General features: G+C 39.5%; 1 protein-coding gene across 1 annotated transcript in view; it reads left to right on the forward strand.

Annotated features, from left to right (window-relative positions):
• SDK1 (sidekick cell adhesion molecule 1) overlaps window positions 1-25,284 on the forward strand; it is a 2,805,673-nt gene that overhangs the window by 1,663,561 nt on the left and 1,116,828 nt on the right. Inside the window, exon 12 of the mRNA XM_044089098.1 lies at window positions 4,470-4,646. Coding sequence (XP_043945033.1) covers window positions 4,470-4,646 — 177 coding nt within the window. The remainder of the gene's footprint in view (window positions 1-4,469; window positions 4,647-25,284) is intronic.

Raw genomic sequence — 25,284 nt, forward strand, 5'->3', positions numbered from 1 at the left:
GGCTTTCAAGGAGTTACTTCTTCCAGGGCAGGTGTTGATTCTAACAGACAACACAACTGTCATGTGGTACATCAACAAGCAAGGGGGAACACATTCTTATCCTCTATGCAGGCAAGCAATGATTTTATGGGAGACTGCGTTAAGCCTGCAACTAACTCTTCAGGCAAGGTTTCTGCCAGGAGCACAGAACTCCTAGCAGATGTGTTAAGCAGACAAATCATGGATCCCCACGAGTGGAAACTGGATCTTCATGTATTTCAGAAATTGACAGTGTCATGGGGAACTCCAGACATAGATCTGTTCGCTTCTCCACTAAACCACCAGCTGCCAAAGTATTGCACAAAGGGGTTTCATCACACAGCTTGGAAAGTGGATGCTCTGTCTTTCAGTTGGAAAAACCTTCATGTCTATGCCTTTCCACCTCTGCCTCTTCTTCCAAAGGTATTATTAAAGGTCAGACAAGACAGGCCAAGGATGATTTTGATAGCTCCAGATTGGCCTCGGCAACACTGGTATCCACTACTACGGAGTCTGGTAAAGAAGCCTCCATGGCCTTTACCTCTGATTCCTCATCTGTTATCTCAGAAGGCTGGTCATCTGCTCAATGTCAAGCTTCACTCTCTTCATCTAACAGCCTGGCATATTCTCTCTTGAAGCACAGCAGGTCTCAACTTCCTCAACAAGTTTTAAATGTAATTATGGAAGCTAGAAGACCGAGTACAAGGAAGGTGTACGCAGAAAAATGGAAGAGATTTTTATTTTGGAGTACAGCAAAGAATTTGGAGATTTCTGAGCCTAATTTGAGTGTGGCTCTACAATATCTTACTGAGTTATTGGACAAAGGTTTGTCCTTCTCTTCCATTAAGATTCATGCTGCAGCCATTTCAGCTCACTATGATTGTGACCCACCTTTGTTTTCGCATCCTTTGTTCAAGCAGTTTCTTAGAGGGGCAAAGAATATAAGACCCCCGTAGAGCTCCTACTCCTGCTTGGGATCTCAATTTTGTGTTGGAAAAACTTACTCTACAACCTTTTGAGCCTGCGGCTACTGCTGAATTGAAATACTTGTCATGGAAGACTGCTTTTCTGTTGGCTATTACTTCTGCAAGAAGGGTGTCTGAGTTGCAGGCCCTTATGGCAGTAGAGCCCTTTTTGATTTTCCATAAGGATAGGGTATCATTACGTACTAATCCTTCCTTTATGCCTAAGGTGGTTTCTAGTGTGGCTTTAAACCAAACTATTCATTTGCCTACTTTTTATGCAGACCCCCAAAATAAAGGGGAAAAGATTTTGCACACTTTAGATGTACACAGGCAATTGAGATATTATTTAAGCAGGACTAAGGATTTTAGGCAGTCTCAGCAGTTGTTTGTTTCTTTTGCTTTGAGTTCACAGGGCAAGCCTGTGTCAAAACAAACTATTTCCAGGTGGATTGGCTTTTGCATTGCATTTTGTTATTCCCATCATGGCAAGGAGATTCCAGCTGGGATTAGGCCTCATTCCACTAGGGCTACTGCCACTTCAACAGCATTTCTAAGGGGGGTGGCAACTAAGGATATTTTGGAAGCAGCTACTTGGAGTTCAGTGCATACTTTCTCTAGGCATTATCATCTTCCTATCTACTCTAAGTCTAGGGCTGGTTTTGCCACAGCTGTTTTGCAGGGCATGTTATCAGCTCCTACTTCCTTATAATTTGCCAGCCTCCCTTACCTCTGCTTTGGGATTCTACCCAATAGTCAGGACTGCAGCAATGGAAGACGAAGAACATAGTACAGTTTTGTACCTACCATAAATGTAGATGTTCGAGGATTCCATTGCTGCAGTCCAATTACCCTCCCTCCTTCCCTCTGTGTTTAGGGGTGGTTGTGTAGGTGAGTTTACATGCTTATATTTTTGTATATATTGTTGTATATATTGTACATGTTTTTTGGTGCAGGTTTTTTGGGACTTGTCTTTTTGGGTCTTCTGACATCTGGGGCAAGAAAAGACTGAGGATATGACGTCGGTCATGCGCATTAGTACCCTGACGTACTGACGTCAGTCTAAGGCGCCATGACTGACGTCAGCCTTATACTCTGGTATTCGGGCCGACTGGACGCGGACTATACCCAATAGTCAGGACTGCAGCAATGGAATCCTCGAACATCTACATTTATGGTAGGTACAAAACTGTACTTTCTAGTTATTTGACACACTCACTCTTAAATATTTGATAATCACACACACAAACACTCTTGGGAAAGTCTGGCACAGACTTACCTGCTATATTCTCTTTCTCAAATTCCAATCAAAATACCACGTTACCCTTCAAAAGGGGTGTTGAGTTATATTGGGTAAAATAAATCTTGATGTACAAGGTAGCAAGGTTGCATGTAATCCAAGCAGTAAGGTTTTTGGACTGGTCCTGGTGTTATCACACTAAGCATAAACACTCTCAGGTGATTAAAAGTAGTTTCTAAGTAGCCAGCCACAATAGAAAGTAGTAAACTATTTATTAAATAAAAATGATTTAAAACATACAAGTATATATAGTGAATAACCGATTCCAATAATACTTCGGCAAGTAAAACAGGAATACAGTGCATGCCCACTCTTCAGGCTGTTGTCCAGTCCTCAGCGAATGGAATAGCAAATCCTATTATTTATGCTGAACATCTCAAAGAGTGATAAATACTGATCTGGAAAACAACCACTGTCTACTGAACAACCGATAACTGAACCTTAACTGACTCAGCATCTGCTTTTTATAGCAGCATCTTTTAAAAGTCACAGAAAGCTGTTATTAAAATTCTCTCTGTCATTTCAGACTTTTGAAAAGTAAACAAAACAGCTGCTGTGGAGATTCTGTTCCTTTCAGCTCTGACACATGACATCACTCTACGTCAGCTGACTTGTACAACCTGCATTCAGAATTCTTTTTAAAAGACATGTACATTTGGTCAGTCGGAAGAACACTGATTCAAGCATCTTACACAAATCAAAGACACAATCAAAAAACAAACTTATTTACAAAATTATAGCTAATCATGCTGGCATTTATAACACAGGGAAATTTACAATTATTTCTAAGTATTTACAAAATTCCAGCCAGATATGCTAGCACAGATAATGATATCTGATATCCTCACAGCTACAAACAAAATATATTTGTTTGGGGTGTGGACGCTCCATGAGAGTGTGCCATACACACATGAAATTTCTGGCTACACCCCCTGACCTGCTTTATGACATGAGAGTAAGTATTGTGGTCTGTTAGTTGTTTAAGCAATAGTCAATGACTGGTTGTCAGTACGTGGGTATATCAGGATTTAGCCATGGTTGGTGTAGTTTTATCACAAGGGTGAAGCCTGAGTGATCAAACAAAGGTAAGTGTGGGTAAATCCTGATATAGCCATACACAGGACTGGATTATTGCTATTATGCAATGACATTATTTAATTAAGAAATTGCTTACCTTTCTTAAGTAATGTTCTTATATAATGGTGGTGTAGTGTTCTTCCACATTCTTCACTATTTACTGATGTATTGCGCATGTGCATGGGACTTACTTTCCCAAGCTTGTGCACTACATCAGTACAATGCAGGAGGAGAGAGAAAATCTCTGTTGCTGTTTGTTTTTTTTTTCTATTTTTTTTAACTGCCGAGATTTTGAGTGGGACAATGCATAAACACAAGGAAAATATCTGGTACGTTTCCGGTTCTTCAGCTTTAGAGTATGTACCTGATTTTTCTTGTATTTTGCTCTGTCTCAGCCTATACCAATAGAAAGTCTGGCTGCTCAATGGTGCCTTAGCAGCTGGACTTCTGTTGGTACATGCTTGATTTACAATGGTCACACTGGATGCGTTATCCAATCAGCATTCTCGTATTGAATAGTCATGAACAGTCATTGTATAATCTGCATTTTGCAGTTTAAAATAGTTTTTGTTATACAGTTGTTTTCTGATGTGCTATTATAACTGTTGATTTTTTAAAAACAAAATGACCGATAAAACTCTACTGAAACTGTGGTGTGATTACTTAATATAATACCATAATAAAGTAATGCTTTCTGTAACAACAGTGGTCAATACTTTTAAATGGAAGTTAAATGAAGCAAATAAATAGCATTGCACAGTGTTTGATTCACTCGTATCTTGATAATTGTTTGTATGATCATTTCAGTCTTTAGTCCAGTTGTGTTTCCATTTCACCTCTTTCCTCATAAATCAAAATAATCACATAAAAATGGATTACTTGGCAATAAAATGCCTAATAATTGCTTCCTCCTGAATTAAAACAGATATTGCGAGTAATTTCATGCCTTACTGTAACTTTAGAGGAGACATAGTAAAATATGACCATGACTGGAAGTTGCTTATTTTGAATGTTTTGTCTTCATTGGATATTGCTAATGTTTATTGACTAGTTTGCTTATATAACTTATTGATGGTCAATGCTAAAAGCCTGTTTTATTTTTGCATTTTCAGATACATATGGAGGAAAGATGGAACCTTTATTAACCCTGACAGCAATTCAAGAGTGTCTTTAGGTCAAAATGGTTCTCTCTACATCAGTCAAACTTGGTCAGGTGACATTGGAGACTATACTTGTGAAGTGCATTCATCAGCGGGAAATGATTCTAGATCTGCCCGTTTGGAAGTCATGTGAGTGTTTATTTTCCTTTTTAGCAGCTGTATTAGTGAAGCTGATTACCCTTTTTATGTGTTGTTATTAAGAAAGGAAATTTGGAGTGATACTAAAACAAAAATAACCTGAATGTTGCCCGCAGCTTTTGACTAAATCCATTTTTGTAACTAGTCACCTGCATTAAGGGAGCATTTCAACCAAGTTTACACAATTATAGTTTCAAGTAATATCAAAAGAATAATGACATTTGTTTACTTATTGCTACACTGTCTACCTAGATTTCTAAATGTTTGTGTTAGTCTTCATCCCATTCATGAAGATGTCCAATCCACTGAAATTACCAGTTTTAATTTACCCATTGGTCCAACTTGTACTCCCCCACACGCCCACACAAAGTAGTGGTTACATTTCTTCCCTCAGCTCTAGGCTTGGGACTTGCCCCTTTCAGTGTGCCTGTAACCTTGCCTATTTCACTAATTGCACCATTAATGCCTCCTCCACTGTGTGAATACTGAATTCCTTTTCCCAAAAATGTTGCCGTTAGTGCCCTACAGAGACATTGAAACTCAAATATGCAGTGCCTGCGTAAATTATACTAGCTTACACACATGCCTATATGGAGGTATAGAATGCTTTCTGGATTATTTCCACTTACTACAGTCTCACAAATACCATAATCCATTTTCCTTATGGCCCTGTGTAGGACATTTACTGACTACATCCCTCAGGGCATCAACCTGTAAAGATAGGTGCTAAAGGTGTGGGCTTTGTGGAGGCTCATTTAGTACTGATTTATTGTCTCATTAAAGAGAGAAATACATTCTTGCAGCAGAATCTCCTGTCTTTCTGAATCACGCACAGAACCTTTGTGTTCATTTTTACACAGTATGGCTGTTTGCATAGGGTCACTAATATCTTCTGTGGGGTCCCGCTTGTGCAGGGTTGGCCCATAACCCACCTAACCGAATGAGAGGAGCAGTAGTTGGGTGCACACTGTCTTTGTTACAGGTGTAAATCTACTCACTACGCTAGTGGAGTAGTGTTAGCTATTATTGAGGCTGCATAGTGACTGATGTAAACATAGGAAGCCTATCAAAAATAAGTAACTTAGAGATATCATCTGTTTAGTTTACTTATTTTTCTAGCGTCACTATCGGAAATATGCAGTGTTGTGTCAGTTAGGAATCTTTTCTGGCTTTTACAGCAGGAATTATCCTCTGAGTTTTTAAAACCCACTACTTGGCCTGCATTCTTGACATATTATTAGGACAGATGGAGGATGCAATTTAAGAACATGTAAATTCCTTTTGTATTGCAGAGACAGGAACATAAATAGTTTATAGTTTAGTACTAGGCTATCTGCCCTGAGGCATTTGCAAGCCTAGCCCTAGAGATGTGGCTTTCGCCACCCCATGTAGTGGTACTAAGGTGTATAGAATAAATTTAGAATACTGTGCCTTTGTCTAGTAGTGACACATTGAAGACCCCCTTACTTATTAAAATTAGTTTACTGTGCCTCTGTTAAGTAGCGATACAGGGGTGACCCCCGGGGTAAACCTACGATCTCCCATCCACTCGTCAAGATTTCTCTTGGAGAGAGTCAGTGAGGGGCTCTGCCTAACATGGACTGGGATTTTGTTCCAGAGTATGGGAAGCCTCTGAGTTATGAATCTGTCTCTCCAGCATGCTCTATTCATGTTTGTACTGAGGTTTAAATCTTTGGCTCTCGTGGTTCTTATGGATTTTGATTTTTTGAGGTGGAGCATGTCCATCAATTCCTGGTTGGACATGGCCTTGTATGTCAGGCACAGATCACCTCTGAGCAGGCAGTATGCTACTGAATAAAGCTGGAGTTTCTTTAGCCTGGCAGCATATGACATATGTTGGAAACCCTTGATCCTCTTGGTGAGGTACTTCTGGGGTCTCTCCAGCTGTTGTAAGTGCCGGGTGAGGTACATACCAAATGGGGCATTGTATTCAATCACAGGCCTGATAAGGGAGGAGTACAGGGGCATGATAACCTCCTTTGATCTGGATGTGAACCCCTTCATGATAAGGTGGGCAAGATAGAAAGTATTTCTAACCACTTTGGCAACGTGGGTGTCAAATGAGAGATCACTATCAACTTGGGTCCCCAGGTCTCTGATTACTTTTTCGGTACTCAGTGGGTTACTGTCTATGTGATAATTTGTGGGTATTTTGTTTTTCCCAAAGGGGATGACTATACATTTCTTGGCATTCAGTTTAAGGCTGTGATTCCGGCACCAGTTGTCCGTTTCGGTGAGGCCTTTCTGTAGGATGTATGTGTCAGCTGGTGTATCGACTATGGCGCCTAGTTTGCAGTCATCTGCGAACGTTGTCAGCCACAACCCTCCCATGTTTGCTTTCACATCTGAGAAGTAAATGCCAAACAAGAGGGGTCCCAGGACAGAGCCCTGTGGGACACCACTTGTGACTGGCTTTGAGTCTGACATGGCTCCCGCAATCTTGACTTTATGGGTTCTGTTCTTTAGCCAGTTTGCAACCCATCTTGTGACATATGGATTTACTTTTAAGCTGTTTAGCTTTTCTATGATTCCCCGAGTGGGGTATTGTGTCGAAGGCTTTAGCCAAGTCCAGGTAGGCTGTATGGACTGCCTTGCCCTCATCAATGGCTCTAGTGACTGTTTTGAAAAAGTCAACCAGGTTCAAAAGGCAGGATCTGCCTTTTACAAAGCCGAACTGGGTGGGATCAAGTGCCTGTAGGTCCCCAATGTCGTTGTTTATGAGTTCCATAATAATTCTTTCCATAGCTTTGCAAACCAGGCTGGTCAAGCTTATGAGGCAAGTAGTTCCCAGGGTTTGTAGTGGAGTCTCCCTTGTGGAGTGGTACCACTGTTGCTGTACGCCAGTGTTCAGGTACATATCCTGTAGTAAGGCTAAGGTTAAATAACATTTTTATATGCGGGTTTAGCTCCTCTTGGAGTTCACGTATCACGCAGCCGGGGATACCATCAGGTCCCATAGATGCTGTGTTTTTTGCTTTGTTGAGGGCAGTTCTCACCTGGACATCAGAGATGACAGGGAGGTTACATTCAGCTGGGATGAGTATTTCTTCTTTTGGAGGTGAGGGAGGGGAGAAATTTGCACTGAACCTGTCTGCCAGAATGTTGGCAATATCTGTGGGTTTGGTAAATTTTTTGTCGTTGTGTACTAACTCTGAGCATATCTGAGTGTTTCCGCCCAGGTTTCTAACATAACTGAAGAATGCCTTGTGGTTATCTTTAGTGTCCTTGGCGATTTTTCTCTCAAAGTTGGCCTTGGATATTTTTATGAGAGAACGTAGCTTTCTACTAGGGCTGATCAGAGATGCCTTCCCTTTATGGGATTTTGCTCTGTCGTGCAGTAGCTTCCTTCTTTTGTTATACAATTTGTTTATGGCTGGGGTCCACCAGACAGGACGCTTTCCTTTGGTGGAGAGGGTCTTGGTTTTATTTGGGATTGCACGATCCATGCATTCTTGGAGATGTCCGTAGAAAGCATTTGTGTAGGATTCAGCATTATGGGATGTGGTTTCCATTGGCCCCGAGGGCTTAAATGATAGCATCTCAGTCTTGAGAAGTGTAAAGTCGGCTTTTGAGAAGTTTCTCACTGTAGTCTTTTGTGCTGGGTGTGGAGGTGGTAAATGTATATCCAGGGTGATTAGTTTGTGGTCAGATCTCACCAGTGAGGGCAATACTTCCGGTGTGGAGCATTTTGTCCCCATGTTTGTGATGATCAGGTCTAGTATATTATCCCCCCTTGTGGGAGAGGTGACTAGCTGTTCCATTGCATTTGAGTTTATGAATTCCAGGAACCTTTGGGCTAGGGTGTTAGGGCTAGAATAGTGCACCCATTCTATGTTAGGGAAGTTGAAGTCTCCCAGTATGATGGTATTTGGTGAGACATTCATATCTTCCAATGTCTTCAGGAAGGCTGAGTGGGGTTCTTGAGATTGGGAGGCTGGTCTGTAACATGCAACCAGTTGTATAGCAGTTTTGCCTATGGTTAGCTGCACCTGGATGGTCTCCGATGCTTCATGAGTTGCCACTAACCTAGAGGTGTGGGTATCTTTGATGAATATGGACACTCCCTCTCCCTTTGTGGTTCGGCCCGGGTTTTGGGGCCGAAAAGCATGATACGAGGTAAAGCCTGGTAGCGCTGGGGTGCTCTCAGGAGCCTTGAACCAGGTCTCGGTTACAGTGCAGACATCGATGTTCTCCATACTGAGGAGTGCTTCGAGAGCCTGCATCTTGAGATTTAGACTTCTGGCATTGAGCAGCATTACCCTTAATTTTTTTCCATTTTTGTTTTCTAAGGAGGTGGGTTCGTCTTTTGAGCCTTGCCTAAAAAAAGGCACTATGGGGGTGGCAAGAGCCTTAGCCAATATCCGGAAGCCCAGTGGTGACAGGTGCAAGCCGTCCCTTGCGAAGCAGCGTGGCTTGTCCAGCATGTCATCCCAAGCAGACATTGGATCCCCCTAGAATGACACCAGTAATGGAGCCAATTATTAAAGCTGATCATCTTGTCTTTGTATTGTGGCATCATTCTTGGTGAGGGCAGGATGCTGGTCAGGGTCATACCAGCCTGGGCTACATAATCAGAGAGCTCCTCAATGTCTCTTTTCATGTAGTCCAAGGAGGTACGTCTCAGGTCATTCACGCCAGCATGGACAATGACGGAGTCATATTTGTACATGCTCTTGAGTGACCTGAGTGCGTGTGTTATATGGCGGATCCTAGCCCCCGATAGGCAGCTTACCGTTACCCTCTCCTTGCTCAGCCTGGTAAGTGGGACGTCAGTGTGTCTGACTATAGAGTCACCTATCACTAGTGTATCAGGCATAGTGTTTGGCCTTAAGGGCTGTGATTTATTGACACACCAATTTATTGAAGTATGTGTTGCATGTGTTATGTGTTGAGGTGGTGGATTTTTGGGTGTCTGCTTTGGGAGCCTCTGTTGTTTTGGTAAGTTTTTTAATAGAGCCTCCGAGTATGTTTTTGTGTTATTATGTGCTTGATTTGCAGTTGGGGTAGGTCTGTGTGACTGGGTTTGTTATGTGTGTGGTTACCTTCTCCTCCTGTCTGGTCTTGCCAGTCCTGAGTTGAGAGAGTTCAGCCTCCAGTTTGGCTATATAGTTGCATCTCTCACATGTGTTTGTGTTTGTTGGGAGGAGGAGAGGGTTGTCTGTGTACATGAGACAATTATAGCATTGTCTCAAGATTCCCAGATTAAACAGCTGAGCAAGAGAAGATGCTAGCAATCTACCACTCGACATGCTAGAATATTATAAGAGAGTGCTGTGCCTTTAAGGGAAGTGGTTGGGGTGGTAGGTGGATGTAGTGCTACTTGAGTTTGAGAGTGCTTGCTTAGAAGAGTAGCTTAGAGAACAAGTGCTATGCTTATAAATATAATGAGTAGACTGGTTATTCTAAGAGTAGAGCTTTCTAAGGGAAAATTTGAAGGTAAATGCTGCCTCACTCCTGATTATTGCACATTATATAATTAAGTACCCTTCTAATGTTGCTGTCAGAGGCCCTGTATGTGCATCTTGTTCCTTAAATAAAGAAATAAAAATCCATTTAGTTTCTGTGCCCATCGCAGTTGCATTAAAACTTTTCACTAAATGACTGGAGATGCCCAACTCCCCTGAACCTGGAAGGTATCCTGATTTGTTTCTATTTCATGCTTAGAGTGAAGAACATTCTCACTTACAAACTTTGCTTCAGACTTAATCTCATAAAGAGCTAATGCATCCATATCTTGTGTGTGTGCTTTCCTCACGTATCCCCAAATTAGATGGTGCTAGGCATGCCAAATCCACGAGTGCCAGTTTGCCACCCTTTGGAACACAGGTGATGGGCCTGTCCTTTAGTGTCTCATAACCTGAAATGCATAAAACAACATTGCTAATTCAGTATACTTAAAAAGGATATGAAAAAATTACCTGTCTTTTCTCTGTCTACTTTCCTACATCTAACAGTAATTCCCGTAAAAGGTGATGTCCGGTCCCCTATGCCAGTTCTTGCATGTAGCGGCACTGATGGATGTCCGTATGCCAGTACCTGTTATGTGAAATAAAGAAAACCACCTTCTACCACCAAAATCCTCTCCATCTTTGCATTTTCTTCTTCTTACTGTTGAAGATTCTGGTCTCCATCTCCCTCTGTCTAGAGCCTACAGAATCATCTTCCTACTAAAATTAGTAGCATATCTTACATTTTAGACAATATATTTAAACTGAGGTAAGCAAGCCCTGTACCATAGTTCTTTGTGGTTTCTTGGTTTATCAATTTAAGTAAACATTTCTTAATGTCTTCTTCTTGGCTTTTGCTGACATTTTTGGCTAAAGTCTTTTAACACATCCTTTGTGGGGGGGGGGGTTGTGTGTGTTGGGGAGGATCTTAATGTTTTACATAGCAGTTGCATATGTGTTGTACATCTCTGTCTCAAAACAGATTCCTTTCACAAGCTTGAAGTTTCAAAACTTCGAATTACAAATGGTCGAGACCATAAGATCACAGTTTTGAAACTTTGAACGTTTTTATTGGAGATTGCTGTACAGGCTGGAATGGGAAATTTACAGTTTTCCTCACTGTAGTGTAATCTCGGAGTTGGTATATTTATTTAGCAGGGGTGTGGGGTGTGCAAGGGGCTTGCCCCCCTACAAAAATATAATTTTTTTGCTTTTATTTATTTATTTTTTTGCACTTTCAAAGTTTCAAAACTTTGATCATATAGTCTCAACCATTTACAGTTCAAAGTTTTGAAACTTTGAGCTTGTAAAGTAGATCCCACAAAACATAGTTTCGTCCAGTAGCTGAGAACCATCTTTGGTTTTGGAATTACAGCCTAACATTACCATAGTTTTTAGGTTGACTCTGTAAAGTAACTTTACTCAACATCTGGCCTAAATGTATAGATAATTTCCATGTTTATGAGATCAGTTTTTACTTTGGCTAATAGTTGTCCTTACTGGACAACATGATGAAAACTGGTAACAGTAAGTTATTACAAAAATCAATTCTTCTAACTTGCCCATAAAGTGGAGAGCTATCACTTTTTAGATCTAGTTCTTCAAGTGTTAAATTCAGAAGTCGTCATTCAGGAATAAAGTGAACAGTGATGATGTAGCGAATGAGATATCGGAGTATTGCCAAAATGAAAACTGCTGACGCCCATTACTGTTTTGAGCCAGGGTATAATTTTGTGACTGGACTCTTGTAACTTTGACAGTTTCCTGTGCTATGACCTCCGAGTGGTGAGGTACATATATTTTTCTGTTAACTGTTGACTGTAATTCTATCAAAAAAGGTGTGCAGGTGATATGGGGGCCCTTGCCTCCCTCCGAAGACGATGTACATTCCCCACACATGATCACTTTGGAACCCCCTCACCGCTCACTTGCTCAGTTTATTCCTGCTGAGGAGCAGGAATCCAGCACCTTCATTCCCTGACCAAAGTGGGAGCCCAATGGCGCATTTATTACTGCCTCTATTTAACCAGTCTGTCACTGTCCAAAAATAATAATTTGGTTCTGCTGTGACTTTGGACACCTCCCCCGCAGTGTGAAAAAAATCAACAAATCTAAACAGAAAAACCTGCCTCAAGAGGCAGCTTTATACAAACATGAAAGTCATTACAATTTTGTGTACAGACAATGCAGGAGGCGATTGCCAGCCACGTATTGAAACAAGTTGGACAAAGCTACTTCAACACTGCCTTAAAAAGTGCATGTGAGATCCATACACCCATCTAGTAAACTCCCACCTAATTTGTATAATACATTGTCTCCTTGTCCCTTTATACAGCCAAAAATATCAATATAACAAATAAAAAACACACAACTACCACTTAGTCATGGAGTTATTAATTGGAAAACAAGATGATAGAAAAGTTCTATACAGAGGCTATACATTCTAATAGCAAACTCCATATCTGTCATTTCAAAACTGAAAAGAATTGCAACAATTGCTGCTCATGGGCCACCAAGGCTGTTCTATGTGCTGCTTTTTGTTTATTTAGCAATTTCTGTTTAAACATAGTAAATAGTTTTGACTGTTTTCTGCCAAGTTTCCCATTGTGGTTGCTGTGGAGGTAGTGTCTTCCAAGATAGTGTCATTTACTGCTAAGGCTCTGTTAGAGGACACCTAAGTTTAGTGATCTCATTTTCTGAGTCCATAAAGGAGAGTGTCTCACTCAGTTACTCGACTTTTAAGTCTGGCTGGGTAAATCAATTTATATTTCAGCTATTACTTTTACAGAGCTTCTTTGTCGGACAAAACTCTGCTCTCTGTTGATGCGTAGGCAAGGAGCAGTCATGTTCAAAGAATACCATTTAAAAGTTAGCTGATTGCCAGGCACTCATAACTTCCTCAAAAAATATTTTTTTTCACTTTATAGCTTACCAGTCTCACCAATATTAGTCTTGAGAAATGCTGTCTTAGGTGATAAGATCCAAAGCCATGATGAGCTGCTTCAATGGCCATCTCCCCTACCCCTTTAGGTGTACCAGAACACTTGGCAAACTTAGTGTAGTAAAATCCACTCCGTTATACCAGACTGATTTCTCCAAGGTCCCCATGATACACAAATTGTTATGGAGGCTTCTATATTCAATGTGCACTACTATATTTTCCAGCATCTCCATTGCTGTTTTAGTATATTGTAGTCTAGACTGTTAGATCTCAGTCTGCCTACTACCCTTACCAGACAAATGTCATGTTCCTGCTTGGTGACACACAAGACTAGAATGTTGTTAGTTATGTTGACTCCTTTCTCTTACTGTCCCACTCACTCTTTCTTTTTCTCTAGCCTCTTGGCTATAGTTGCTTTTGCTCCTTGGAACATTTCTGGAGCTAATAAGATGCCACATGGCAGATAAAGGTTGCTTAGACTACTAAGAGTATATTAAAGGTAGATGGCCTGAAACTAGCTTCATCCAGCTTAAACTGCAGATTCTTCGGTTAGCATCAAGAACAGAGAAAAACTCTGAATTTGTCATAGCGGGTACCATGTTTTCAGTTCTATGGAAAGGGTAATGCTCCATTTGAATCTCCTTATTTAGATGTTGAGGATTTAAGCTGGTCTATAATTCTTCTTTATAATTTTTGCCATTCTATGCACCCAGTCTCAGTTGTCACTATATGATTATGACTGCCATAGCTTTATTACATTTTAATTGCTCTTGCCTTCTAACTTTGAGTATGTCTGGTAATCTACTTGGAGCTTGAATCACTGGTGTTGAATCAAGGAAGATTTTAGTTATATTTCACCTGCTCGTGCTGCACACCTCTGTGCTGCGCAGACATGCACACCTCTCTGCTGTGCAGACATTCATTCTGCACACCTCTGTGCTGCACAGACATTCATGCTGCACACCTCTGTGCTGCACAGACATTCATGCTGCACACCTCTGTGCTGCACAGACATTCATGCTGCACACCTCTGTGCTGCACAAACATTCATGCTGCACACCTCTGTGCTATGCAGACATTCGTGCTGCACACCTCTGTGCTATGCATTCATGCTGCACACCTCTGTGCTGCGCAGACATGCACACCTCTGTGCTGCACAGACATTCATTCTGTACACCTCTGTGCTGCACAAACATTCGTGCTGCACACCTCTGTGCTATGCATTCATGCTGCACACCTCTGTGCTGCGCAGACATGCACACCTCTGTGCTGCGCAGACATTCATGCTGCACACCTCTGTACTGCGCAGACATTCATGCTGCACACCTCTGTGCTGCGCATCAGTGCTGCACACCTCTGTGCTTTGCAGACATGCACACCTCTGTGCTGCGCAGACATGCACACCTCTGTGCTGCGCAGACATTCATGCAGCAAACCTCTGTGATGCTCAGACATTCATGCTGCACTCCTCTGTAACTGTTGGGTTCCACTAGCTGTAGTGCAGTGACTTCCATGCCTCCATTCCATCTTGGAGCTAATAAGTCATTTTGCACCCGTACTGCAAGAAATCTCTGCAACATTCCAAGAGTTTCACAGGCAGATTTATGTTGGCTTAACAAAATAAATTTCAGCGAGTGGTAAAATTAAATTATGGAAACTACATTCAGTGAAACTCAGAGTTTTGCATGGGGACAAATTCAAATCCTACATGGGAAGGCACCCTCCATAGACCCAAACATATATGTAGCAACTCACATTGCACAGCAGTAGGGAAACTGCAAATTCCAGTATTACTGAAAGTGGCATTCAAAAAAATGATTTTGTGGTATCAGCATTCGCTTGAAAGTGCCTTCATACATCTGTCTGACTTGCTCTGAAGCATTGTTGCATAGATTATTTGGTTGTTTTGGAACTTGAAGGGAGACTATATTAAATAACAAGCTCTGTTGTTTACATATTCACCATAGCCATATTTGATCTAAAAGCTTTCTTCAATGACAGCATGACAGAAGTATGCAAGCTGATTTGAACATTTTAACATTGATATTCAATGCCATGACATTAGACTGCCAATATGTTGCACTATTTCCCATTGTCTGGGTTAAAGACATCTGGTTTGCCTTTATTCAGCAGATTCTCTGACGAAAATTTGGTCTTGTTTGTCAGTGGTACCTTGAATTTAATGCATTCCTTAAATTTAGTTGCTATCTAACTTAACATTTTGTGAAGCATGTAGTGTGTTAACTAATTGCAAGCTACTTGTGTTTTCATTGTTTTGTTATTCAGATATTTAACAGTCTCTGGCAAAATGATTAATATCTAGACAGAGTGTGCAGATGTTTTGCTTTGTAACCTGCTCTTTCTGGCCTATAACCATAATGTGTGCATTAGGTATGTCTTCTGTCTGCTCATTTGTTTTCAAGGACTATCTTACATGCTTATGTGATCGACATAATTTTTGCTTCCATTTTTAGGTTTTAATTTGCTTTCATCCACACTTGCAGCTGTCATTTTGCAACTCTTTTGTCTTGCTTTTAAAGCTTACAGTGTCACTTAATCTGCCATTTTAACTGTTCATTTCTGATTCCACACACACAAGTCTCCTTCACCTCCATTTATCAGCCAAACTACCAAAATCACAGCTCCGGCCTCGCTCTGTACTTATAGTCCATTACAAAAGCATCTCTTGACTGATTTATGGTGAAAAGTAAATACCTTGCGTGAAGTAGATTCATCTTTTCCTTTTAGGATATTTAGAATTCATCTTTTAATAGAGAAGTTGTCTTTGTTCCTATGTTGAACCCACAACTTCCTGTTTTTGAAGATTCCTATATAGTTTGAGATATTGGTGGTTGTAGTATAGCCATCTTGAAATAGAAATTGAAGAAAATTCAAACAGAATGCATCTGCTGCAGACTGGAGAATGAAAAGAAAGTAATACTTGTTCGAGGAAGGTTCAAGGCTTTACCAGAAATGTGTTTAGTTAAAAAAACAAATTGAAGCTATTGAGAGCAAGTCTTTCAGTAAACTCTGAGGAAATAGCAGTCCACCAGCAAGTTGCATCTATCACCTTGGGATGTGCTAAAGTAGAAGCCCTGGGAAGGTACGTGTTGGAACATGAGTAGGCCTGAAAAATGCAAATCGGCTTTGAAACAGCAGCTTCTCTTTCCAAAAAGCTGTGTGTTTGGTAATCTGGCCAATTAAAGTTAAGATAGACGTATTTAAGGTGGATACTAGAGAACAGACCAATATATTTCTAAAGTCTAATGTTAAGGAACCGATTTAAGTTTTTTTTTTTTTTTGACACCATTTGATGCAAGTATTGCTTTAAAATATACATTATGAAGATGAACAAATAAGAAGCACTAGACAGGATGTGCTTTCACTATGTTGAAATCACATGACTGCCTGTACAGATTAAATTGACTACCTTAAAGAAAAACAAGCATATTTCTTACATTGATAGAGATATATGTGCCACTGATAATGTCCTGGGTATGTTACCTTATCCTTTACAGATTAACTTGGTGTACTAGAGCTCTTGCTTTTATGTTTGTTCATTTTTTTTGTCTTTTCTTTTTCATCTCTGCCAGACAGTCTTCCTTTTCATTACACAGTCCTGCGGGCCTTACAGAGAGCTCTTCAGACAGCTAGCAATTGTTAAGTTTTCATACTATTTGTTAGCCTATTTTATAGTCTATCCCTGGGATTCATTAATTCCTACACTAAGTGTACACCATTCTGAGGGAACAGACAACACAAACATCACTCATACCTTCTTTCTCCTAACTTTAGTTTTTCTACTAATTTTCTTATATTTAAATACTGAGGGGGATTCATAAAGGTTACCAGAAAGTTTAGACTACTTGTACACTTAGTGTAATGTTTCTGAGTGACTAGAAAGTGCAAAAAAGTACTTAGATACACACACACACACACACACACACACACACACCAGCTACCTCAGTGCTGCACTGCTTGACAGGCTGAAGCCCTTGGCATTTGGCAATTTACTGCTACACCATCTGCTGTGTGAGGTCTTACAGTCGTTTGAATTATGTACCTCCCACCTGGATGGATAGGCCAACTTCAGTCACTCAACCCCATCCTGCTGGCCAACTCCTCTGCCACCTGGATTCAGTAGTTGAACCCAGGTCTGTTTCTGACCTGCCATTAGTTTCTTATATTACATTTTCCTGTTTTTAATTTCTCCAAATCTTTTAGGTTTCTAATACCAAGATGGGAATAGACCTCATTCCTAAGACAAATTACAATTAAAATTCATGGTTTCAGTCTTTGATGTCAGCCATAAGTGCTCTACGCAGCACCCGCAATGTTCTCAGTAATGACTCCTGCAATTCGTATGGAGTTACATGTATTGGTAATGTATCTAAATACGATTGTAAATTCTTCTTTATAAGCCCCATTGCTCCTACTACTATTGGGACTGTCTCGGTATCTTTCTTCCACATTGCTTTTGTTTCTGCCTGTTCTGCCTGTTCTGATGTTTTATGACTTTAGACACTGTAATCACTGGATGTGGTGATTTCAACTACTTTTGTCTTCTTTTCATGGACCACTATATCCAGTTTTCCAGCATCTATCTTTCGAACTGTTGGTAATGGATGATCCCATGTGATGCAAACTTCATCATTTTCTGTGATGCTTTGTGACTCATGTTTCCAGTGTTTTTCAGCTACTTCGGTACCATAATGTTTGCACAATCCCCAGTTGCCACAATCTTGCCACATTGTTACGCCTTTCAGTATACAGTCCTGCCATTAGTGTGTCACAACCAGCAACAACGTGTGCGACTGTTTCCAGTCTGGTTTTACAAAACCTACAATGTGTCTGTTTCTCCCACATGTTCAATGGACTTTGTAAACCATCGTGTATGCAGCCCACTATCTTGGTCCACCAGTATTAACCTTTCATCTCTTGGTTTGAATTTGCTTCTGAAAAAAACGGAACTGCCAAGGAACAAAAAACAACCCAAAAAGCACAGGAAACCAATGTGAAAAGCCACCAGACACTCGAAATCTGTTGTCCGTAAATGTACTTTACATTTGAAATCCCAGAAATCTTGAAGATTAAATGGTAGCGTTCAATGCTGATACAAATAGACAAAATCCAGTGGAAAAAGATCGAAAACTTTAATTTGTAGAACCACAGATAAAAACAAGCGCTTTCGCCTGGTGTATCCCAGGCTTTATCAAGTTAACAAGTGAAGTATAGCCATCCCTTCTATTTATATCATGGGATAGGCCAAGCAAACCATTAATTAATTAATCACTTAAAGTCATAACCAGAAAAACAGTTTGTTGTTTCTAAAGGTATGGATACCATACAAATTACATATGAATAAAAACTTTAGTATAAATAGTGTACTGGTTAATGAATAAAAAAAAAAAAAAAAAAGGTACATATAGCAAAATTCTGTGTCAAAATAAATGCATAACACAATTGTCTTTCCTATATTCTAGTTTAAAAAACATCTAACAAATAGAGTGTAAATTATTGCATGATAAATAAGATGAACATTCTACAAAAAATAATACAATAAATAACAATCATTAAAAAACATAAAAATCATTACTTAGTCAATATGTTGCACACAGTTTAACAAAAAACAAATGCACCTCATGGTTGTCACAGTGCAAAAACTACCCAAATCATAGATACTAATCACACTATTGCCCCAAAAAAAGGGTGTCCACATCACTAAACAACCAAAGTGGAACTCCTTACTTGCAAATTATAACTGTTTACTTCTAATCTTAAGTACACTTTTAAGACTAACCGCATCATTTAGGCCTGGGAACCTAGTAGCATCCAATTGTAATTGCCACATCAACTCTCGATGCTCAAGGAAATTCTCCCAATCTCCCCCTCTAGGGTCGGAACTGACCCTTTCCAAAATGAAAAATCTTATCATCATGTTACTACACTTTAAAGAATGTCTAAAAAAAGCATTACTTTCCTTTTTCTTTTCTACCTCGTATGTATGTTCATAGATTCTTTTCCTAATAGTTCTAGTTGTCTTTCCTACATAAAAGGCGGAACATGTGATACATGTCCCCAGGTAAACCACTCCAAATGAATTGCAGTTAAAATGTTCCCGTGACCTCAATGTACGCCCTCTAGATGGAATATATATTTGGCCTTCATTTAATAAGTAGGGGCATTGTTTACAAAACCCACACTTAAAGGAACCATTCCTTCTGTGTGCATTATTGTTGCTGTTAATCATATATTTATGACCAACCTGCTCAAATATATCTTTTAAATTCCTGTCACGTTTTCTGATAAAATGGATTTTTTCAGGGAGCCAGGGTTTAATGTCATTTTGGGACATAAGTAATGGCCAAAACATGTTCATTGTATGCTCAATGCATTCAGAATCCCCCGAATAAGTATAAACAAACCCTCTAGAAATTCCCTCATGCTCATGCCTTTTATTGCTAGGTAATGGTAACCCCCGACCTAATAAGGGGGGATATTGTGTGTCTCTCTTTGCTCTAATCTCATCAGCACATTGATTAATCAACCATATCGGATACCCCCTTTCCTCAAAAAGGATAGAAAGATTCTGGATTTCATTCTCGAATACATCCGGACCACTGCATATTCTTGATATTCTAATCATCTGTCCTCTGACTATTCCTCTCTTAGTATAGTGTGGATGAAAACTGTCGTAATGCAAAAAAGCATTCGAAAAAGTTTCTTTTCTAAAAATCTGAGATGTAAAAGTGTGATGCTGTACATCCTTTGTCAAAGTGACATCAAGATAATTCAGGGAATGCTCACTCAGCTTATAGGTAAAGGCTAAGAAGTTAGTGGAAGAATTTAAATGGTTGAAAAACGCTAGGAAGCTGTCCTGAGAGCCTTGCCATAATAAGCACACATCGTCCAGGTAACGCCTGTAAAAAATGATGTTTTCTTTCCAAGGCGAAGCATGAATGAATTCAGACTCCCATTTATGCAGTACAATGTTAGCATAGGAGGAGGCACAAGGGGCACCCATTGCCACCCCCTTACACTGCCTAAAGAATTCTCCATTAAAAAAGATGTAATTATTAGTCAGAATAATTTCCATGAATTCCACTATTAAGTTAACTGTATTGCTGTTAAATCCTGACTTAGTGGCCAAAATTTCGGTAAACCACTCAATACCGGTGTTATGGGGTATGCTAGGGAACAATTCAATGACATCGATGGTTATCATTAACAAATCAGGATGATACCTGTCCAAAGGAATGCTAGCCAAGAATTCCCAAGAATCCTTACAGATGTGTGGTAACAGAGAAACAACACTTTTCAACCAGAATTCAACAAATTTACTCAAAGGTTCAGTGATTCCACCAGCTCCTGAAACAACAGGCCGGAATTTTAGGGGTGCTAACCCTTTATGAACCTTCGGTATTCCAAAAATAATAGGTATTCTGGGATTGGTAACCTGGAGATAATTAAATAACTTCTCGTTAATACAACCTTGCAACAAATGATCTTTCAACATATAATTTATCTTAGCATAGGCCACATTAACTTCATTCTTTGATACTTGTTCATAAGTGTTGTAATCTTGCAATATTTCTTGAATGTGGTTCTCATAATCAAACTGTTGCATCAACACCACACCCCCACCCTTATCTGCTTTCATAACTCGGGTCTTATTATCTTTTAGGATATTCACTACTTCTTCCAAATTCCTGTCAAAATTGACCATCCTAGAATTGCATGACGTACCACAATTCCTTCTAAGTTCTTTTTCCACTAATTCTTCGTAAATTCTCAAGCTCGGGTGAGTGGGTGGGTTAAAAATACTACTTCTATGTAAAGAGTTGTCAGTAATGTTCTGTCCTTTAAAGTAAATAGACAAATTTAAATTTCTAATAAATAACTTCAGTTCCACTAAAAGTTTGGATAGATTAGATGATTTTGCTGGAACAAATTGAAAGCCTTTGACAAACAAGTCAAAAAAATCTGAGGTAATGTCTAAACAAGTGAAATTATAAAGGTTTAGGTTGTTACTAGTTATAACCTTGCAGTTGTTGCTAACGTCCATATCCACTCCATAGGGGGATTGCTCACCCATAGAAAAGTTATGAGTTCCCTCGCCGGGCAGTCTGTAACCAAATCTGTATGCCTTGGTATATAATCATAATCAGATTCCAAAAAATCGGGTATTAGGTTGTTGATCTATACCATCACAAATTTCACCAAGAGACATTATTATCTGCGACCCCTTCCCCAATTCTGTTGAAATGGTGCCTGATTCCTCCCCATCGGTCTGCCCTGGGAAATTGAAAAAAATGAGGGGAGCTGATACCACCCTTTTGGGCCAGCCGTTCACTTCTCCTAGGGGGGTCCATATCCGGGGTACTGGTGTTATTGTCATATCTTCCAACATTGTCTACATTAGCATTATTTAATGTGTTTGAGTTGTGACTCATAAGTGAAGGATATGCCTTACCATCCCTGTATTCCTGAAGGTCCCTTTCCAACTTCCTAGTTTTCCTTTCTAAAACTTTTAAACAATGCTGGTCTACCTCTAAGAACACATCGTCATATTTCTTTTTATAACCAAGAAAGTTCTTATGCCTAACGATGGTATCATTTAATGAAATCCAGAATCTTTCTTCCCTTTTTGAGGAAAGGGGGTATCCGATATGGTTGATTAATCAATGTGCTGATGAGATTAGAGCAAAGAGAGACACACAATATCCCCCCTTATTAGGTCGGGGGTTACCATTACCTAGCAATAAAAGGCATGAGCATGAGGGAATTTCTAGAGGGTTTGTTTATACTTATTCGGGGGATTCTGAATGCATTGAGCATACAATGAACATGTTTTGGCCATTACTTATGTCCCAAAATGACATTAAACCCTGGCTCCCTGAAAAAATCCATTTTATCAGAAAACGTGACAGGAATTTAAAAGATATATTTGAGCAGGTTGGTCATAAATATATGATTAACAGCAACAATAATGCACACAGAAGGAATGGTTCCTTTAAGTGTGGGTTTTGTAAACAATGCCCCTACTTATTAAATGAAGGCCAAATATATATTCCATCTAGAGGGCGTACATTGAGGTCACGGGAACATTTTAACTGCAATTCATTTGGAGTGGTTTACCTGGGGACATGTATCACATGTTCCGCCTTTTATGTAGGAAAGACAACTAGAACTATTAGGAAAAGAATCTATGAACATACATACGAGGTAGAAAAGAAAAAGGAAAGTAATGCTTTTTAGACATTCTTTAAAGTGTAGTAACATGATGATAAGATTTTCATTTTGGAAAGGGTCAGTTCCGACCCTAGAGGGGGAGATTGGGAGAATTTCCTTGAGCATCGAGAGTTGATGTGGCAATTACAATTGGATGCTACTAGGTTCCCAGGCCTAAATGATGCGTTAGTCTTAAAAGTGTACTTAAGATTAGAAGTAAACAGTTATAATTTGCAAGTAAGGAGTTCCACTTTGGTTGTTTAGTGATGTGGACACCCTTTTTTTGGGGCAATAGTGTGATTAGTATCTATGATTTGGGTAGTTTTTGCACTGTGACAACCATGAGGGGCATTTGTTTTTTTGTTAAACTATGTGCAACATATTGACTAAGTAATGATTTTATGTTTTTAATGATTGTTATTTATTGTATTATTTTTGTAGAATGTTATCTTATTTATCATGCAATAATTTACACTCTATTTGTTAGATGTTTTTTAAACTAGAATATAGGAAAGACAATTGTGTTATGCATTTATTTTGACACAGAATTTTGCTATATGTACTTTTTTTATTCATTAACCAGTACACTATTTATACTAAAGTTTTTATTCATATGTAATTTGTATGGTATCCATACCTTTAGAAACAACAAACTGTTTTTCTGGTTATGACTTTAAGTGATTAATTAATTAATGGTTTGCTTGGCCTATCCCATGATATAAATAGAAGGGATGGCTATACTTCACTTGTTAACTTGATAAAGCCTGGGATACACCAGGCGAAAGCGCTTGTTTTTATCTGTGGTTCTACAAATTAAAGTTTTCGATCTTTTTCCACTGGATTTTGTCTATTTGTATCAGCATTGAACGCTACCATTTAATCTTCAAGATTTCTGGGATTTCAAATGTAAAGTACATTTACGGACAACAGATTTCGAGTGTCTGGTGGCTTTTCACATTGGTTTCCTGTGCTTTTTGGGTTGTTTTTTGTTCCTTGGCAGTTCCGTTTTTTTCAGTTTGCTCATGGCAGAAGTTCCGGATACTGTGGATTGCCTACAGACACCAGCGTTGCTGCGTGACGAGCCTGAAGAGGCACCTGTAACACGGAAGGAGTTTAACCGTGTCCTGCAGCTTTTAACTCAAATTAGCAATGCTTTGAGTAATAACAACGATGTCCGGAACACATCGATTCCGGGAAATCAACAGCATGAAGCGTTATTAAATAGGGGCATGGACAATATTCAGGAGCCGAACGGCGCTGGAAGTAATCAAGGTTTTTTAACTACAACAACAGCTACGGGGAATATTAGCAAGGAGAAGGAACGGAATAAAACTACTGTTCCCTCTAATTCCAATGGAGGAACTTTTAATTTTAAAGCTTGGACTGAGTTCCAACCGAGCTTTAAGCAAGGTACTGTAACCACCAGTTTTAACAAGTTGGACTCTAATTTTGATGAGTTCAATAAGAAACTTTATATATACAAAAATACACAGCTTGAGATTAATTATTTATCTGAATGTCTTAAGGTGCAAAGAGTACCAAAAGGTTTACGTGTGTATAAATTTCCTAATGGAGCTAAACTTGGCTCAGACCTGCATGCACAACTAGTTGATTTGTTTAACCGAACTGGTCTTGAAATGCTGGAACTTATGATAAATGACTACCAGAACAAAGCTAATGGCATTCTAAATGAATTAAATGAATTAAATGATACCATCGTTAGGCATAAGAACTTTCTTGGTTATAAAAAGAAATATGACGATGTGTTCTTAGAGGTAGACCAGCATTGTTTAAAAGTTTTAGAAAGGAAAACTAGGAAGTTGGAAAGGGACCTTCAGGAATACAGGGATGGTAAGGCATATCCTTCACTTATGAGTCACAACTCAAACACATTAAATAATGCTAATGTAGACAATGTTGGAAGATATGACAATAACACCAGTACCCCGGATATGGACCCCCCTAGGAGAAGTGAACGGCTGGCCCAAAAGGGTGGTAACAGCTCCCCTCATTTTTTTCAATTTCCCCAGGGCAGACCGATGGGGAGGAATCAGGCACCATTTCAACAGAATTGGGGGAGGGGTCGCAGATAATAATGTCTCTTGGTGAATTTTGTGATGGTATAGATCAACAACCTAATACCCCGATTTTTTTGGAATCTGATTATGATTATATACCAAGGCATACAGATTTGGTTACAGACTGCCCGGGCGAGGGAACTCATAACTTTTCTATGGGTGAGCAATCCCCCTATGGAGTGGATATGGACGTTAGCAACAACTGCAAGGTTATAACTAGTAACAACCTAAACCTTTATAATTTCACTTGTTTAGACATTACCTCAGATTTTTTTGACTTGTTTGTCAAAGGCTTTCAATTTGTTCCAGCAAAATCATCTAATCTATCCAAACTTTTAGTGGAACTGAAGTTATTTATTAGAAATTTAAATTTGTCTATTTACTTTAAAGGACAGAACATTACTGACAACTCTTTACATAGAAGTAGTATTTTTAACCCACCCACTCACCCGAGCTTGAGAATTTACGAAGAATTAGTGGAAAAAGAACTTAGAAGGAATTGTGATGCGTACGCCATGCAATTCTAGGATGGTCAATTTTGACAGGAATTTGGAAGAAGTAGTGAATATCCTAAAAGATAATAAGACCCGAGTTATGAAAGCAGATAAGGGTGGGGGTGTGGTGTTGATGCAACAGTTTGATTATGAGAACCACATTCAAGAAATATTGCAAGATTACAACACTTATGAACAAGTATCAAAGAATGAAGTTAATGTGGCCTATGCTAAGATAAATTATATGTTGAAAGATCATTTGTTGCAAGGTTGTATTAACGAGAAGTTATTTAATTATCTCCAGGTTACCAATCCCAGAATACCTATTATTTTTGGAATACCGAAGGTTCATAAAGGGTTAGCACCCCTAAAATTCCGGCCTGTTGTTTCAGGAGCTGGTGGAATCACTGAACCTTT

The sequence above is a fragment of the Protopterus annectens genome, chromosome 12.part0 (genome assembly GCF_019279795.1).
Source record: "Protopterus annectens isolate FY-2018-M chromosome 12.part0, PAN1.0, whole genome shotgun sequence".
NCBI classification, from domain to species: Eukaryota; Metazoa; Chordata; order Ceratodontiformes; family Protopteridae; genus Protopterus; species Protopterus annectens.